The 16,834-nt window shown below is 34.5% G+C and overlaps 1 protein-coding gene across 2 annotated transcripts in view; it reads right to left on the reverse strand.

The window, feature by feature from the left end:
- The window catches only part of EDIL3 (EGF like and discoidin domains 3), a 422,082-nt gene that overhangs the window by 281,413 nt on the left and 123,835 nt on the right, over window positions 1-16,834 (reverse strand). For both annotated transcript variants that reach the window (XM_012784391.2, XM_012784390.2), the window contains exon 2: window positions 9,410-9,538. In XM_012784391.2, the coding sequence (XP_012639845.1) occupies window positions 9,410-9,538 (129 nt within the window). The remainder of the gene's footprint in view (window positions 1-9,409; window positions 9,539-16,834) is intronic.

Here is a 16,834-nt window from a genome sequence, read left to right on the forward strand (position 1 = left end):
AATAAAGCAAATAAATACAACTGGCTAAACCCAAGACAAAAGCAGTTTGTAGACTGTTTACTTTTTCTTCCTATTAATCACATTCAGCGACTTAACCTACAAAAAAATTATATTTTTTCTCATTTTTGTCTGTATTGTAATCATAGAAAGAACTTTCTGCTCATTCTTCAACAACATATCAATTTCCCTGATGATAAAATTTTAACACCTTGTCATGATTGCTTAAAAGTTAGTTTTTTTAAATGACTTACTCCAATACCGTAGTTTGGTGTGCAATTAACTTAATGAAAAGGAAACAAACAATAGGTGTAATTGCCTAGAATAAAGAAATAGATTCATGCTGAAAACCAATGAAGAAGATACAACCAAGTAACATGATGGCAGGTTTTAAAGATTGTTGGCATGTTTTAAATAGTATTTTGCAAATCACTTGTGAGTATTCTGTAGACTTCTTCTCCACAAAAGAGTTCAAATTGGAAGACAAAATTTTTCCAGAGATTAATACTAAATTTGCCACTGTGGCCAATTACTTTAAAATAGTAATTTTCATTTTCATAAATGTATTATATAATTATACATTTTAGCAGTGCCACAACTGATTTCATGCAACTCCATTTGAACTCAGAATGAAAGGATAATTTAATGTTACCTTCCATTTTAACTTTTCTGATTTTTCAATTTATTTTCCTAAAATGAAAACAAATAAGTTCTTCCTATTTTAGAAAAGTTTTAATCTTTTCCTTCCTTATGAAAATAATGGAAGAGAATTTGTAAAACTAATGTTATTAGAATTTGTACATTCATAGTAACATAGAAATATCTGCAAACATATCTACATGTTTATCAGCTTTTTGCATTATCAATAAAAACTGTTCAAAAAATTAAAGTAAAATGAGAAGCAACTCACTAACATCTCATGGTAGATTGTAAAAGCAGCCACAAATTTCTCCCCTTCTTTCACCCTCACCTTTGCAATATGAAATAGCATATTCTCCGATCAAAAGTATCATAAGCTACTGGGATACACACTGAGATATGAAAGGTGCTTGTAATTATTAGGACTTGCTCATTCTTACTACTCTTGAGACCTTTGCCACTGCCGCTCTGTAACAGTAGAGATGGGTTGAGCCATCTTCTGTCCAGCACCAGTCAACCAACCAGCTGACCGCAGATGCAGGTATAAAGTGCAGAAAAGATCTACAAGATGTCCCAGACAACAATACCCACTTAGATATCTCCCATAATTTTGAGATAAATGATTATTTAACTTCACGAAATTGCATGATTATTTGTTAAGCAGAAAAAGGCTTAGTGCTAAAGATCTACTGTTATGTCACACACAAAAACGTATTTACCACAAATAAGAAAGACATACAAAAGTCAACTCAGAGGAAAGAAAAGTGTTTTACATAATATGCATCTTTTTTGTCCTAATGTGTTGTTGTCTTCTCTTACACGTATAAACTATCACACAAACTGGCTTTTGTCTTTCCACTAAGAGAGGCTCTCTATGCTCGATAATTTCTAAGATTCTTTGATGTTGTACTTTTTTTTTTCTTTCTGCAAGTTAATACACACCATTGCTAGAGCTTGGAATTGCAAATTAACAAATTCTAATCATTGCTAATTAATAATAATGTAGAAATATATTTAAATCAATAAGCTGATGAGTTTATAAGCTATGTTAGAGAAGTTTTATACACATAAAACAAAATTACTTTTCTGTAATATACAAAAAATAAAATCAAAAGCTTTCCCTTAAATTAGTATCTGTCAACTGTATAATTCTATTTGTTTGTATAAATATATATTTAATTCTTCTCATTATTAAAGTAAGCAAATATAACTGTGAAAATAAATCCTTCTGACCCTCGTTGACTGGAACACTTCTTAGCAATCATCTATGGCTAGCAGCTTTTGAGAAACTATTTTAGTCCATGCAGCATAGCTCTCATTATGATAATTTTTAGAAAGATGGGTTCAATCATCAGTCCAAGAGGTAATCGTAAAGGGAAAAAACCCTGAAAACTACTCCTAATTTCATCTACTACATGAATAATTTAACTGAAATTTACCAAATCCCTCACTTGGTAGCCAAAGTTCAGAAATCTAAAAATAGACTCACACCACCCAAGAGATCTACTTAAAGCTTGTTAACATTCTGATATTTCATGATCACTAACAAGGAGTCTTTTAGACAGAGTCAGAGTCTGTTACGCTACTTCATATTCTGACACTGATGACCTTCTAAAAGATAAACATGAATATGGCTGTTCATAGGATGGAATGTACAGTGAACTTATAATTTAAAAACTTATATGATGGTCTTTATGTTTCTGAGGTAAATATAACCAATTTCTCATAATGAAAAGAGAGGATAGGAACAGGTTAGTAGTGATGAGATTGGAGGGTCACAAATTTAACAGAATCTAATTTCCTTTTAGAAAAGGGATGCCAATTATCAAAGGAAAATAGGTTTAGATGGTATAAAATAGATAGGATAGGTTGGGATAAAACAGGATAAACTACCTTAATTTTTTTTTTTTTGTCATTTTTGTTTTTGGAAATGAAAAGCTTAGTTATGTGTCAATGTAAATACAGAAAGGGGGAAACAAAAGAAAGAATTATAAATACAAATACAGAGTACAGACTTTGTTATCCTGTACTGAACTCCTCATATGGGCACATTGAATTTTTTTCCAAGAATTATGATAAATCTTATATTACCACCAAATTCCGATGTTTATATCCTTTGCATTCAAACTGACAGTTTTAATAGGTTAAATGTATGCAAACTATTATTGAAATTTCTCTAAGTGTCACTTCACATAGCTTATTTTTGGAATGCAAGCTTAAGTTCTATTTTTATTTCTGAATCATAGTGACATTACAGTCTTTCATCTTAAAAGAAAAACCTCCTTTGGCCCAAATTCTCCATTCAGCTACTGTCCTCTCTCCTCATTCCTACTATTTCAGTTCTCAACTCAGAACTTATCTCAGTTTTTGTTGTTGTTGTTTGTTTGCTGTTGGTTTTTTTGTTTGTTTGTTTGTTTGTTTTTTTTTTGAGACAGAGTTTCCCTCCTTTGCCTTGGCTAGAGTGCTGTGGCGTCAGCCTAGCTCACAGCAACTGCAAACTCTGGGCTCAAGTAATCCTACTGCCTCAGCCTCCCAGGTAGCTGGGACTACAGGCATGCGCCACCATGCCTGGCTAATTTTTTCTATATATTTTTAGCTGTCCAATTAACTTATTTCTATTTTTGGTAGAGACGGGATCTCGCTCGTGCCCAGGCTTGTTTCGAACTCCTGAGCTCGAACGATCTGACTGCCTCAGCTTCCCAGAGTGCTAGGATTACAGGTGTGAGCCACCGTGCTCAGCCTTGTCTCAGTTTTAACCTCTATTCAAACATTAATTTCTTAGTCTTTCAAATGCCATCTTCTCAGTCTTTGAGATCCATGAGGACAAAGCCTATTTTTTAATGGCTATATGTTTGATGGATGATGAGTAAGTAAATAAATAAGTTGACGAATGCTTGTTTTATCCATTTTTAAAATTTTTCCATTAATTCTTCTTTGTGCCACAATCAAACTATTTCTCCACAACTGCAGCAAAACTAATCTTCCATAAATCAGCAAGATCATCCATAAATCACATGTAATCAGTGTAAATGTTTATCTTGCTTAACTTCTCTATTGACATTGCTGATTATCCACTCCTTGAAACAGATTTATCCTTTGGTGTGTTACAACTTGTCTGGTTTTCCTTCTGTCTTCCTGACCACTCCTTCTAAGACTCCTTTACAGATTTAACTTTCTTTACCTATCACTTAAATGTTGATGGTCCTTTTAATCCACTTCCTTTTCCAGACCTCCATTCTTTTCCATTCCTAGGTACTCTATTCTTTTCTATTTTCCTATTTCTGGGAAGATTAAACCACTCTCTCAGCTTCAATAACTGTCTATATAATTATGACTTCCAAATTTATAGTACACTTCTTAGATAATGTCTAGCAAGTTCCTCAAATTCAATATGTTAAATACTGAACTCTCTTTCTGCCACCCAACCCTGTATATTCTCCATTTATGATATTTCAGTAAATGACACCCAATTTCACAGACCAGACAATGGAGATGCTTCTTCTTTACTCCACCTTCCTCCAAAGTCCTTTTAATCAATACTCTATAGGTCACCAAACATTGTCTACTCTATACTCTAAATAATCAATGACTCTCCCCTCTTCATCTCCTTAGTTACTATAGTGACTTAGATCAGCATGTCTAGCCTAGTTTGCTGCAATCCTTCAAATTCTCCCCACGTTGTACTCTGCTTAATTTGTTTTCCATATAGCACAAGCAGAAATATAAATCATCTCTGTTGTTCTCAGTGTAAAGTTCAAATTCCTTTAAACACCGTGCAATTTTGCAGGGTCAGCCCCTAGCATCACCCCCCAGACTCTTCGCCAGCCAACATGTCTCTCCCCTCCAAGCTCTAGCCACAGTTAACTTCTTTCAGTTTATGACATTATGACTTTTCTTATCTCCTGTTTTTCTATACATTATTTCCTCATTTGGAATACTTTGAGATTTTTAAAAAAATCTTCTGTATTGGAATTATTTTTAGAATTATGACTAGATGTTATTTTTTCAAGTAGTCATGTATTCCCTGACTCTTATCTTAAGATAGAACACCTGCTTTATATTTTTATGGGTCTATATACTTCTGCTATCACAGTGCCCATAATGTCTGCCTGTCTGTCTATTAATATCTATCTATCTATCTACATATTTATCTGCTTTCCCAACTGGACAGCTATTCCTGTAAATTTATTTACCGCTGCACTACCACCATGCAGGTGACAGTTAATTTGTATGCACTCTAAATATACTTGTTCAAGAAAAAATAAAAACTAAGATTTTATTTTTTTTAAAAAAAAGGTCACTTATTTCATTCCCTTTGATTGCATTAATATGCTATATATTTGAGTTGTAAAAGTTTATATTTGTACTAGTTTACTGGATTATTATAATAGCATACATAGGAGAACTATACTACATAACTTAGACAATTTAGTAATTCTCAAAATTTCCATTTATGAACTCTAGGATATTTATTAGGTAATATAAATTTTCTGCATGAAATGAATATGTCAAAATTCAGCTCCAAATCACACAGTGCCATCCAGTGCCACATGATGTTCTGTCCACAATTCCCCTGGAAAGAGAGGCAACACTCAGTGCACATCTGTACAAACACTGGTTAATCTAGCTAATGTCTTCATCAAACTCAAAGATGTAAATTAGGAGTTTTTTCTACACTTTGTTTGGAAAGAAGTTTTCTTACTATCTTTTATAGATACCAGAAGTGAGTCTTCAATAACTCTATGAGGCTGAGCACATTAAGATGGATAGGTAGGTATGTTTTGGGGGACAGAGACAGAGAAAGGGAGAGAGAGAAATATTAGAGTACACAGAAGTATAAAAAAAATAATCTAAAGAAAAGTAACATTGCATAGTGAATGAAGTTCACAAACCTGAGCAAGTCAATTTTACCAACCTACCATACACAACACAGGAATGTAAGTGATGTAAGTATTGATTGGAAATGTGGTTAAGTGTTTAGTGCTTATCTGACACTCTATGCTTTGGGAGGGAAGAATAAAAGTACAAAATTGGATGAGGATCTTTTAACATAAGTAGTATCAAGAAGTTTAAACAAAGCTACAGCAAAGTAATAAGTATTGAGGTAAAATCATGTAGGGCTTTTCTCTAAGCATGCATTTGAAATTTTCCTTTCAAGATGAGCTACAATGAAGGGAGTATATATGTGATTGTAGAATGAACAGGGTAAACATAATTTTAAAAATTGGAATCAAAATAAAACTTTTCTGTCCTTTGAAATTAAAAATAAGGAGATTTAGAATTTCTGGAGAAACTTTAGACACATCTCTATCTGTGTGAGGATTAATAAGTAAAAATACAGCAGTGGTGATAGCTCAAATTTTCTTTTACCTTTTAAGATATTATCTTAAAATATCTATACTTTTTTTTTTGTATAAAGTTTCAATACTCTGTTTTCTGCACTAGTTTATCTAACAGCCTAGAAACAACAGCAAAAAATCTCAGCAAAGAAGTTGATTTTTTTTTAATGGAAAAGGCAGAATGGTTTAATGATCTAAGGTTTCAAATGTTTGGATCCAATAATTAGTTTTAAAATATGAAAAGACCTTAGGTAGGCTAGATAGTAAAGGAATTGCTACAAAGTATTTTTATTCAATTAATATTTAATATTACCTTAATATGCAAAAAAATATAAAGCTGAGGAAGAGGAAGTAGAAAGGCAAGTAAGGTACTGTGTCTATCCTAAGGAGGTACCTAACCTGAAAATTATGTCTGGTTTTCCCCTTATTTTCTGACCCTTTTAAAAAATTATTTCACAGTATAACAAAGTTATACTCAAGAAACTATGAATATTTTAAACCATTAATACATGTTATTATTATTATTCTATATACTGTTATAGTACCAGTACATGAAATTATAATTGGTATAACTAATATGCCATGTTAAGTGATTGAGCAAATACAAACTGAACATATTCCTTCTAAGAATTCCTAAATACACCTCATAGAAGAGTAAGGTTGCATAAAACATACCATAAATACATACAGCTTAAGATAATATAGTATAACTATCCAATTTCTGAAAATCAGAAGTGTTTTAAAAATTTATAATAATGAATCTGAGTGCAATTTAATTCTATAAAGCATTTGATTCCCCAAAGTCTCACTGAACTAATTAGGATATAGTAGTGTGTTTAGTTTTTAAAGTATTGCTGCCCATAATTTGACTCTTCTGATAAAATGGTGAATACTGAATTCATATTTGAAAATATGGTCCAGCTCTACCCAAGATAATACAAGAGGTGCTAGATCACCATTGTTTTTCGTGGCTGAGTAGAAGTCTATGGTATACATATGCCACATTTTACTAATCCACTCATGGATTGATGGGCACTTGGGTTGTTTCCACATCTTTGCAATTGTGAATTGTGCTGCTATAAACATTCTAGTGAAGATGTCTTTTTTATAGAATGTCTTTTGTTCTTTTGAGTAGATGCCCAGTAATGGGACTGCTAGATCAAATGGCAGTTCTACTTATAGCTTTTAGAGGTATCTCTCTATTACTTTCCACAGAGGTTGTACCAGTTTGCAGTCCCACCTACAATGACCCATTCTACTAAATGAAGTATCACAAGAATGGAAAAACAAGCACTACCTGTACTCACCTTCAAATTGGTATTAAATGATCAATATTTAAGTGTACATATAGTAATAACATTAATTGGGTGTTGGGCAGATGGGAGGGGGGAGGAAGGTATGAGTATATACACCCCAAATAGGAGCGGTGTGCACTGTCTCAGGGATAGACACACTTGAACCTCTGACTCAGGTGGGGCAAAGGTAATATATGTAACCTAAACATTTGTACCCCTATAATATGCTGAAATAAAAAAAATTTAAAAAAAAAAGAAAATAAGGTCCAAAAGTATTCAATTATTCAGTTTAAAATTTTGTGAAGATACTGGTTTCTTATTTAAATATATCTTTCTCTTTGAATTCAGATTTGGCTCCTTTAAAGAAGTGACAAAAGCATTCTTTACCTCAAATTTAACACATTGACTGCCACACTAGAAAAAAAATTTTTTTCCCCCTGCGGTCACATGTTTTATTAAAACAAAACAATCCTTTATAATTTGTTATTTTTAATTGTTTTCTGTGTATGAGTTACATGCAATACAATCCACATTTTTAAAATTAAATTGTCAATATTAATTATAACAATAAGAACATCAATAAGTAAGATTTTTCATGGATCAGCTGCCGGGTTTTGCTTCATGAGGCCCAGGGCTTGAAACTAGCCTTAGTTAAATACAACTCATATAGCAGTCAATGTGTTAAGGCACTGCCAATTTGTGACTGGTGGGATTAAAATACAACACTGAAATTTTATTCTACTCACACATTCCTGTTAGGAATAATTATGAGTAGAATTTTCTTCAGATATATAGACTTTCCTAACTTAACTGTACGTATTCGATGACTAGGTCAAGGTGGTTATAACAATTTTATTTCTATGGCACTAAGTCAAACCCTATAAAATATTAGTGAGTTAATAAAAGCCTTAAAAAATCTTTGAAATGAATTAAACGAACAAAGTACCTTCCACAAGAATACAATTAACTTTTTCAGATAACATACATTCATACTAACATAACATAAAAAATACAAGGAAAATACATTTAAAAAATAAAGCGCACTAAAATCCAATAACTAGTGGTCAAATATGGTAAGCTAATAGTCTATTTAATTATCCTTTCAATCGTTCAACCAATAGTTATTGGGCTTTTTTTATGTATAAGATGCTAGGTTAGGTTCATTAGATACAATGCTGAGTAATTCAAAATGATCCCTTACTATAGACTGTATTACTTTTCTCCTTCAAAATTATTTGCAAAAAGTCATTGAAGAATACAATTCTTCCAAGATTTATCCTGGTTAAAATATTTTTAACCTAAAACATGTTTGGATTTCCTATATTGAACAGATATAGTCCATCTTGTACTCTTCTTGGTACTTATGTGTAAAAGCATAAATTTTTTATCAAACTTAATCATACTATCTTTAATAGGATAGAAAAATCTCTGCATAAGTTTAAGTAGTGTTAAATTATTTTAAAGTACAGTTATTTCCTCAAAGGGGAGTTATTTGGAAATAATGGAAATGACCCTATATCCATAACTATGCCTGCCAATTAATTACTTCACACACAAAAAAAATTGAAATGTGATCAGCGACTGTAATTAATTTTTGTGAAGTAAGGTTTTTGGAAAGACTTTGAAGAGCATTACATTTGGAATAGTGTCCTTTTTATACACTTAGAAATATAATGTACATTTATTTTCTTAGAAAAGTGATAGCTAGAACAGCTACAAAATACCTATGGATAATAGTAGTCCCTAATAGAAGTCCTATTTAATTTATAGTGAGTATTTAACTTGAATGCATTGTCTTGGGAATTATTTTCAAAATAAAATTGTAAAATTTCTATCAATATTAGAGTTATATGAAAATTTTTATATTTAGGATTATTTTTAGTGCTTTAAAGTGTAGTGTTAATCACCATAAATGTAAAAATATATATATATTTTTAAGTATACCATTAAGAGAAATATAATTTAAATATAAACTAGAAATAATAAAGTTGAGAGTCCTACAAAGGAGTAAACTAATTAATAACATACAATAATCTTATACAGAATAACTCCATAATGTACCATAGCCAAATTTGTCAGTCAGTCATTCATAAAAAAACTATGAGGGAAATTACTGAAATGCTTAAATCTTGCACTTACCAACCTCCACAACACTAGAACAGTTGGGATCTGTGAAGCCATCCGGACACTCACAGGAAAAAGACGAACCGCCCAATTCTGACAAACAGATACCTCCATTTTCACATGGATTGGGATCACAAATATCACCTGAGCAAGAAAGAACAGAGATTGACATTTGTTTTTTTTGTCTTAGGCATTGCAGCATACCAGTTCACATACTCCACTGATGTTTCTTTGGCAAAGTCATTTTACTATTAAGATTTACATATAACCCTTTTGAAACCATGAGCATTTTAAAAAATAGTAAGCAGCATGATAAAAATTAAACTGTATAATTCAAGCATTGCATCTGAAAACTCTTAATACAGTTTTAGGTTCTGTCATCACACGCAAATGAACTGTTGTCTAATTTGTTAAAAACTATTAACTTAAATATCTGTGGAAGGCTGGTTTCATTAATTACTCTAATAAATATTCTCTCTGTAGCCACATACTTTGCTGTTTAACTTTGTAGTTCCTTTCACTAAAGAGGTGGAGTTTATTTGTAGATCTCTAGAATCTGGCTTGTCCATGTGACTTGCTTCAGCCGGTAAGATGTTAACAGCCTTGAAGCCAGCAGAGATTTGAAAAAGCACTTAAATATATCATTTTTTCTCTTGGAATTCTGCCACTGCCAGAAGAATGAATTCAGGTGAGCTTGCTTGAGAGAGGTGAGAGAAACTTAGAAGGATAAGAGAGAAACTGCCTCAGAGAAGTAGTTGTTCCATAACTATGACAAGCTACAAAATATGTGGCCCTGGCTTTGGTAGTGAGTGGCAGATGAAAGCTGGAAAAACACTAATGGAATGGTTGCACAAGGCTCTACTTTTGATATGTAGAGAAGCAGTTGGTATAGCTGTCCCCTGAGGTAGCTTAGGAGACAGAAAACATATGTGATGAACTTTGGGATATGAGTAATGAGATTTCCAGGTCGACTGTTAAACCATCAGTTGGTTCTTAATACCTGTCTATGATAAAAGTACCACAAGAAAAAAACGTGCTAAATAAAGAACCAGTTAGTTGGGAAGTAAAGAGAAGGAATCTAGAGGGACCAGGCACAACTATTTCTCTTGTACTAGAAAATACAACTGTTTCTCTACTCCAGGCTCTCAAGCTAGTGAATGCTGAAATCCAGAAAGACATGGCCCCAACATAAACATCAAATTAGGGATGTGGCTACAAGCACTTTCGTGAGAACATTTAAAATAATACAAATGGATCATGAAAGTCCCTTTCAGCTAAATAAAGGGCTTCTACAGATCTTAAGGATTGTCCCTGAGCAGCCTAACATACCCAAAGTAGCCCTGATTAAGTCCAGAGTGAAAAGTAGGATTCAGACAGAATCACGGGTATGGCTTTATTGCACAAAGAAGATTTGAATCGAATTCATAAAAGCCCATAAAGTTTTCTGTTTGTTTGTTTTGTTTTGTTTTTCTTTTCTTTTTTTTTAATTTCAGCATATAATGGAGGTACAAATGTTAAGGTTACATACATTGCCCTTGTCTCCCCTCCCCCCTCGAGCCAGAACTTCAGGTGTGCCCATCCCCCAGACAGTGTGCATCACACTCACTATGTATGTATATAGCCCATATAGAGTTTTTAAAGAAGCTTTGTAGGTAAAAGTGCCACCTCCTGGACTAAAAGAGAATGAGGATTTTCAAAATTTAAAAAAGCATATGGGCCCCAACTTGCTATTATTTTGCATTCCTTTGATACTTTATTTCTTTGTAACAGCTTCACATGAATTATTTCACTTCTTTAGATTAATCATTTTAAACTTTCAGAAAAATGAAAATAGAGGTTAAAGTTTATGTTAATTTTTTAAAATTTCAAAATATTAATGTTAAGAGTTATAAAAGTTTTAGGTTACATGGATCACTTTTGTAACGCTTGAGCCCCAGCTACAGGTGAGCCCATCACACCAATAGTGTTCATAGTACTCATGAGGTAGATTTTTTTGCTCTTCCACCCTCCTCCCTGATTGATTTCCACTGAGTTTTCCTTCCCTCTGTGCACATGTGTGCTCATCAGTTAGTTCCAAATTAATAGTGAGTGCACGTGATGTGTTTTTTCCCCCATTCTTGAGATACTTCACTTAGGAGAATGGTCTCCAGTTCCACCCCCACTGTTGCAAAAGGAATTAATTCAACTTATTTATGGCTGAGTAGTACTCCATGGTATACATATACCAGGTTTTATTAATCCATTAATGAATCAGTGAGGACTTGGGTTGATTCCACATCTTTGCAATTGTGAATTATGCTGTAAGAAACATTCAAGTACAGGTGTCTTTTGATGAAAATTCTTCTTTTCCTTTGGGTAAGTGCCCAATACTGGGATTGCTGGATCATATGGTAAGTCTACATTTAGTTCTCTGAGGAATCTCCATACTGTTTTCCATAGACGTTGTACTAATTTGCAGTCCCACCAAAAGTGCGGAAGCATTCCTTTTTCTCTGCAGCCATGCCAATATCTGCCAAATATTGTTTTGATACTTTTTCATCAAAGCCATTCTGACTGGGGTAAGGTAATATCTCATTATGGTGTTTTTTTGTTTTGTTTTGTTTTGTTTTGTTTTGTTTTGTTTTGTTTGAGGCAGAGTCTCACACTGTTGCCCTGACTAGAGTGCCATGGTGTCAGCCTAGCTCACAGCAACCTCAAACTCCTGGGCTCAAGTGATCCTTCTGCCTCAGCCTCCCAAGTAGCTGGGACTACAGGCATGTGATACCATGCCCGGCTAATTTTTTCTATGTTTTTAGTTGGCCAATTAATTTCTTTCTATTTTTTTAGTAGAGACGGGGGTGGGGGTCTCACTTATGCTCAGGCTGGTCTCGAACTCCTGACCTCAAGCGATCCTCCCACCTCGGCCTCCCAGAGCGCAAGGAGTACAAGCCACCACGCCCAGCCTCATTATGGTTTTAATTTGCATTTCCCTGATGATCAGTGACCTTGAGCATTTTTCATATGTTTATTGGCCATTTGTCTTTCTTCTTTTGAGAAATTTCTGTTAGTATCTTTTGACTACTTTTTAATAGTGTTTTTTTTCTTGCTGATTTGCTTGAGTTCTTTCCCTTTATTGCATGTGTAGCTTGAGAATATTTTCTCCCATTCTGTGGGTTGACTCCCATTCTGTGATTTGCTCTGTCAATTGTATCCTTAGCTGTGTAGAAGCTTTTTAGTTTAGTCAAATCCCATTTATTAATTTTCGTTGTTCTATGACTGCCCTGTCTTAGTCATAAATTATCTGCCTAGACCAATATCTAGAAGAGTATTTTCTATATTTCCCTCTAGAATTCTTATTGTTTCATGCCTTCGATCTAAATCTTTTATCCATCTTGAATTAATTTTTATGAGTGGTAACACGTAGAGGTCCTGTTTCATTCTTCTGCATGTGGCTATCCAGTTTTCCCAGTACCATTTATTGAACAGTGCTTCTTTTCCCCAGTGTACACTGTTGTCTGCTTTGCCAAAATCAGCTGGTTGCAGGTAGATGTTTCATATCTGGCTTCTCTTTTATGTTCCATTCCTCTACATCTTTATTTTTGTACCAATTCCATGCCGTTTGAGATACTATAGCCTTGTAGCATAGTTTGAAAGGCAGGTAATATTATGATTTGTCCTTTTTCCTTAAGATTGCTTTGGCTATTTGGGCTCTTTTCTGGTTCCATATGAAACATAAAATTATGTTTTCTAGATCTGTGAAGTATGACATTGGTAATTTGATGGAGATTGTACTGCATTTTTATATCACTTTGAGTAGTATGGACATTTTAACAATGATATTTGGCCTATCCAGGAGCATGATATGTTTTTCCATTTGTTTATATCCTCTGCAATTTCTTTCCTCAGTGTTTTGTAGTTCTTGTACAGAACTTTCACCTCCTTGATTAAGTATATTCCTATGTATTTTATTTTCTTTGTAGTTATTATGAATGGTATTAGGTCTTTGATTTGACTCTTGGTTTGACTGTTAATAGTATATAGAAATGCTATTAATTTATGTACATTGATTTTGTATCCTGAAACTTTGCTGAAATTATTTGTCAATTCCAGGACACTATTGGTGGAATCTTTGGGATTTTTTTTATATATAAAATCATATTGTCAATGAGGAGAAATAGTCTGACAACCCTTTTCACAGTTTGGATACTCTTAATATTCTTCTCTTATTGGATTACTCTGGCTAGGACTTCTAGCACTATGTTGAATAGAGGTAGTAACAGTGGGCATCCTTGTCTTGTTCCAGTTCTTGGGAAAAATGCTTTCAATTTTTCCCCATTCAGTATGAAGTAGTCCCAGCAAAAATTGATTAGGATTCTCTTGACCATTCATAAAGGTAGCTATAGGCAGGGAAAGCAATGTAGGCACTGTTTGATCCCAAATTCAGTTAAATGCCAGATCATGAAACAAGAAATTAAAATCCCCCAAATCACTACTCATCTCCATCCCCATCCCCAGGTAATCAATCTAAAAGCAAAGATGTTATTGTTGAAATTTCACAGGAAGAGTCAATCACCAGTTTAATGTGAGATCATGCCTCTATGCCTTTGGTGTAAGCAAGGCAGCCCAGCTTGATAAAGTCAGTCTAACAACACTGTCATCTACTAAATCCATGTATTGTATGAGGGTGAGTATTAACACGCAAACTTTTTTCAACGACGTATCAGCCATAATCCCATCTATTTTCAATAGTACCAAAAAAAAGGATCTACATTCCCCAGTCCGGAATCTGTAATGGCAGCAATGTTAATAGATGAAGGTAAATTGTAGATGATTATATTGATTTATTTACACTGACCGACACAATGTCTACAAGAGAAAATGAAGGCATGAGCAATATCCTCAACATTGTCAAGTATATCCGTTTGTTATTTACACATTTATCCATAATCAAGAACCTCTCATTTGGATCCCACTTTCTCCTATAGCAAAATTCCTGCATGGTATATTAACTAAGGTGGGCATACAGTCTTGATATACCCAGGGGCACAAGAGGCCAGCATTTCTGGTCCCTTTCATTATCTCATCATTGTGAATAGTTTTGGGTACCTTCATAAACCTTTCTTGGCACCTGTGCTGCTCTTTATAGATGATAAAACTAAATCTAGTCGGTCTTCTATCAGGTGTGTGTGCCACTCATGTAATGCTTCTGTGGTCAAAATGAGACAGGACTCTTTGTTCACGTCTCATTATACCTTACAGATGCCAGCTGTTTAGCTGACCTGATTTTCTCTCTTGTCCTTGTAGCTTTTGTTCTTCATTTTTCCTTCTGTCTACTCGTTTCTAATACATTATAAAACTTGTGAGCAGTTATTTTTTTTTATCTTACCCGCATCATTGACAATTACATAGTGTCTTTTTGAAAGGGAGAAAAGAGGTAATAGATTTCACCAGAATCTACAAGGTAGAATCCAGATGACAATGTGTACAAATTGATTTGGAGGTTGAGGGAGAGCAAGAAATATGAGTTGATTTCTAGAGCTCTTACCTGTATGCCTGAGTAGTAACCATCCTTCATAAGGAATTAATAATATAATGGGTTCAATTTTAAAGAAATTATTGTATTTGAAGAGTCTGTGGCACATCTTTAACAAAAATGTCCAATTAGCATTTTAATAAGCAGTTATGGAGTTGGAGAGGCTTTGCTTCAACGTGGGTTAAGTATGGATATTATTAATAATACTAGATTTCAGTGAGATTCTTTAAAAAGAAGGCAGGGGAGGAAAGTAGAAGAGACAGGTGCTGAGAGGAAAGAAGAAAGGGCAGGAGAGGGCCTTAGGCACACCAACAAATAAGTGAGGAAAGAAGAGAAGAGTCTTCAAAACAGACAAAGAAGCCAATGAGTGCTAGATCCTTCCCACTCCAGCATAAATGTTCAATTTATTTAACTGGAGTATACCACATCAAAGTCTGCCTGAAATTAATAAAGGCTCCATATGGAACTGTGATGAGAGGACTGTGCCAACAGTAAGCAAAGTTTTGGTCTTGGAAAAAGTAGAGGACAAACAACAAACACTATCAGGGTTATTGTAAGTTTTGCTTTAAATATATTCCCCCCCACACACTCATTAATAGCATCCCTGTGTCAGATGGGTTCTTCAGAAAGTAGATGCTAACATAAAGTTATGAGTGTAACACGTTTATTGAGAAATAATGTCTGTGAATAGTACAATGATGAGGAAGCAGAAATGGATAGCAAGAGCCTCAACTTGTGACACAGGTCTGACACCAATGAAAAGAAAGGAAAGAAACAGGGGTAGGGGCAGTAGAAGCAGGATTGAGCAGGGAGAGCCTCAGTCTGTAAAACAGACTTGACAAGGTCTTATCCAATCCTGCAGGGAGCTCCAGAGCAAAGAGGAAGGAATTCCCGTAGAGCAGAAATGACCAGGTACTAGTGGCCTCGCCCTGCTTGGTCACTGGCAAGAGGCAGCCCAGGCAGAGTGAGACTCTAAAGCTCAAGAGATCCTGAAAGTTCTGAAGGAGGCTGCCAGCTAACTTACAGCTGGACATGTTCTTTCTTGAAGGGAAATTGGAGTGGTGCAGCTTCATAGACACCACAGTCCTCCTTCACTCCCAAAACAGTCTGGGTTTGGATGAGTTATAAGATTACTCTTGTCAAAATCAGCATATCTTAGGCTGTTATTTTTTCTAGACAGCCATTATCTCAGTGGTTAGTACAGATGTGGACTGATATCTTCAGTGATAACAAACTCTCTCTGGCCGGAATTTCATGTCTAATTAAAATATACTGTAGGGACTTCTGATCCTCTGTAATTTCAATTTATCTAAGGTAGTATCAGCTCAGGTAAGAAATCCTGACTAAAATGCAATCGACCCCTGGCCTTCAGTGATTTTTGTCTCTGTGTTTCCCAGTATTTATGTTGGTAGCATCTTTAAAACTCCAGTGACAACCAGTACAAGAAGTTATGCTCAATAATGGGAAGTAGGACAAGATTTCATGGCTCTTTGTCCTACTGTCAGCAGGATCCAAATATATACATCTGCATATTGTAATGTGTGCAGTGTTACACCTTGATGTTTCTTGGCTGGCTGGCCTCACCTGCTTTAGATTAGGACAGATGTGTTTAATTTGATTCTAACTATGTTTTATGGTTCCATCTGCAGTTTATGGCAGATTCAGGCAAATTAAGCTGATGCCGATTTGCCTTTTGGCAATAGAATGAAGCAATTATTTTTCCCAGGGGCAAGAAATCATTGCAGGCTAAATTTAACTTACTGTTTGCCTGTTCTTTCCACCCACTCTACAGGGTTCTGATCAGACTGAATGATTCTGCATATATTAACCACTGGTTTCATTATTCTCACCTACTTCCTACCTGTTGCCAGTCACCTCATGTTCAAGGTAATTCGGGGACTATCTTATTTCACTTCATTATCCAATTG

This window comes from Microcebus murinus, chromosome 11 (genome assembly GCF_040939455.1).
Source record: "Microcebus murinus isolate Inina chromosome 11, M.murinus_Inina_mat1.0, whole genome shotgun sequence".
Classification (NCBI taxonomy): domain Eukaryota; kingdom Metazoa; phylum Chordata; class Mammalia; order Primates; family Cheirogaleidae; genus Microcebus; species Microcebus murinus.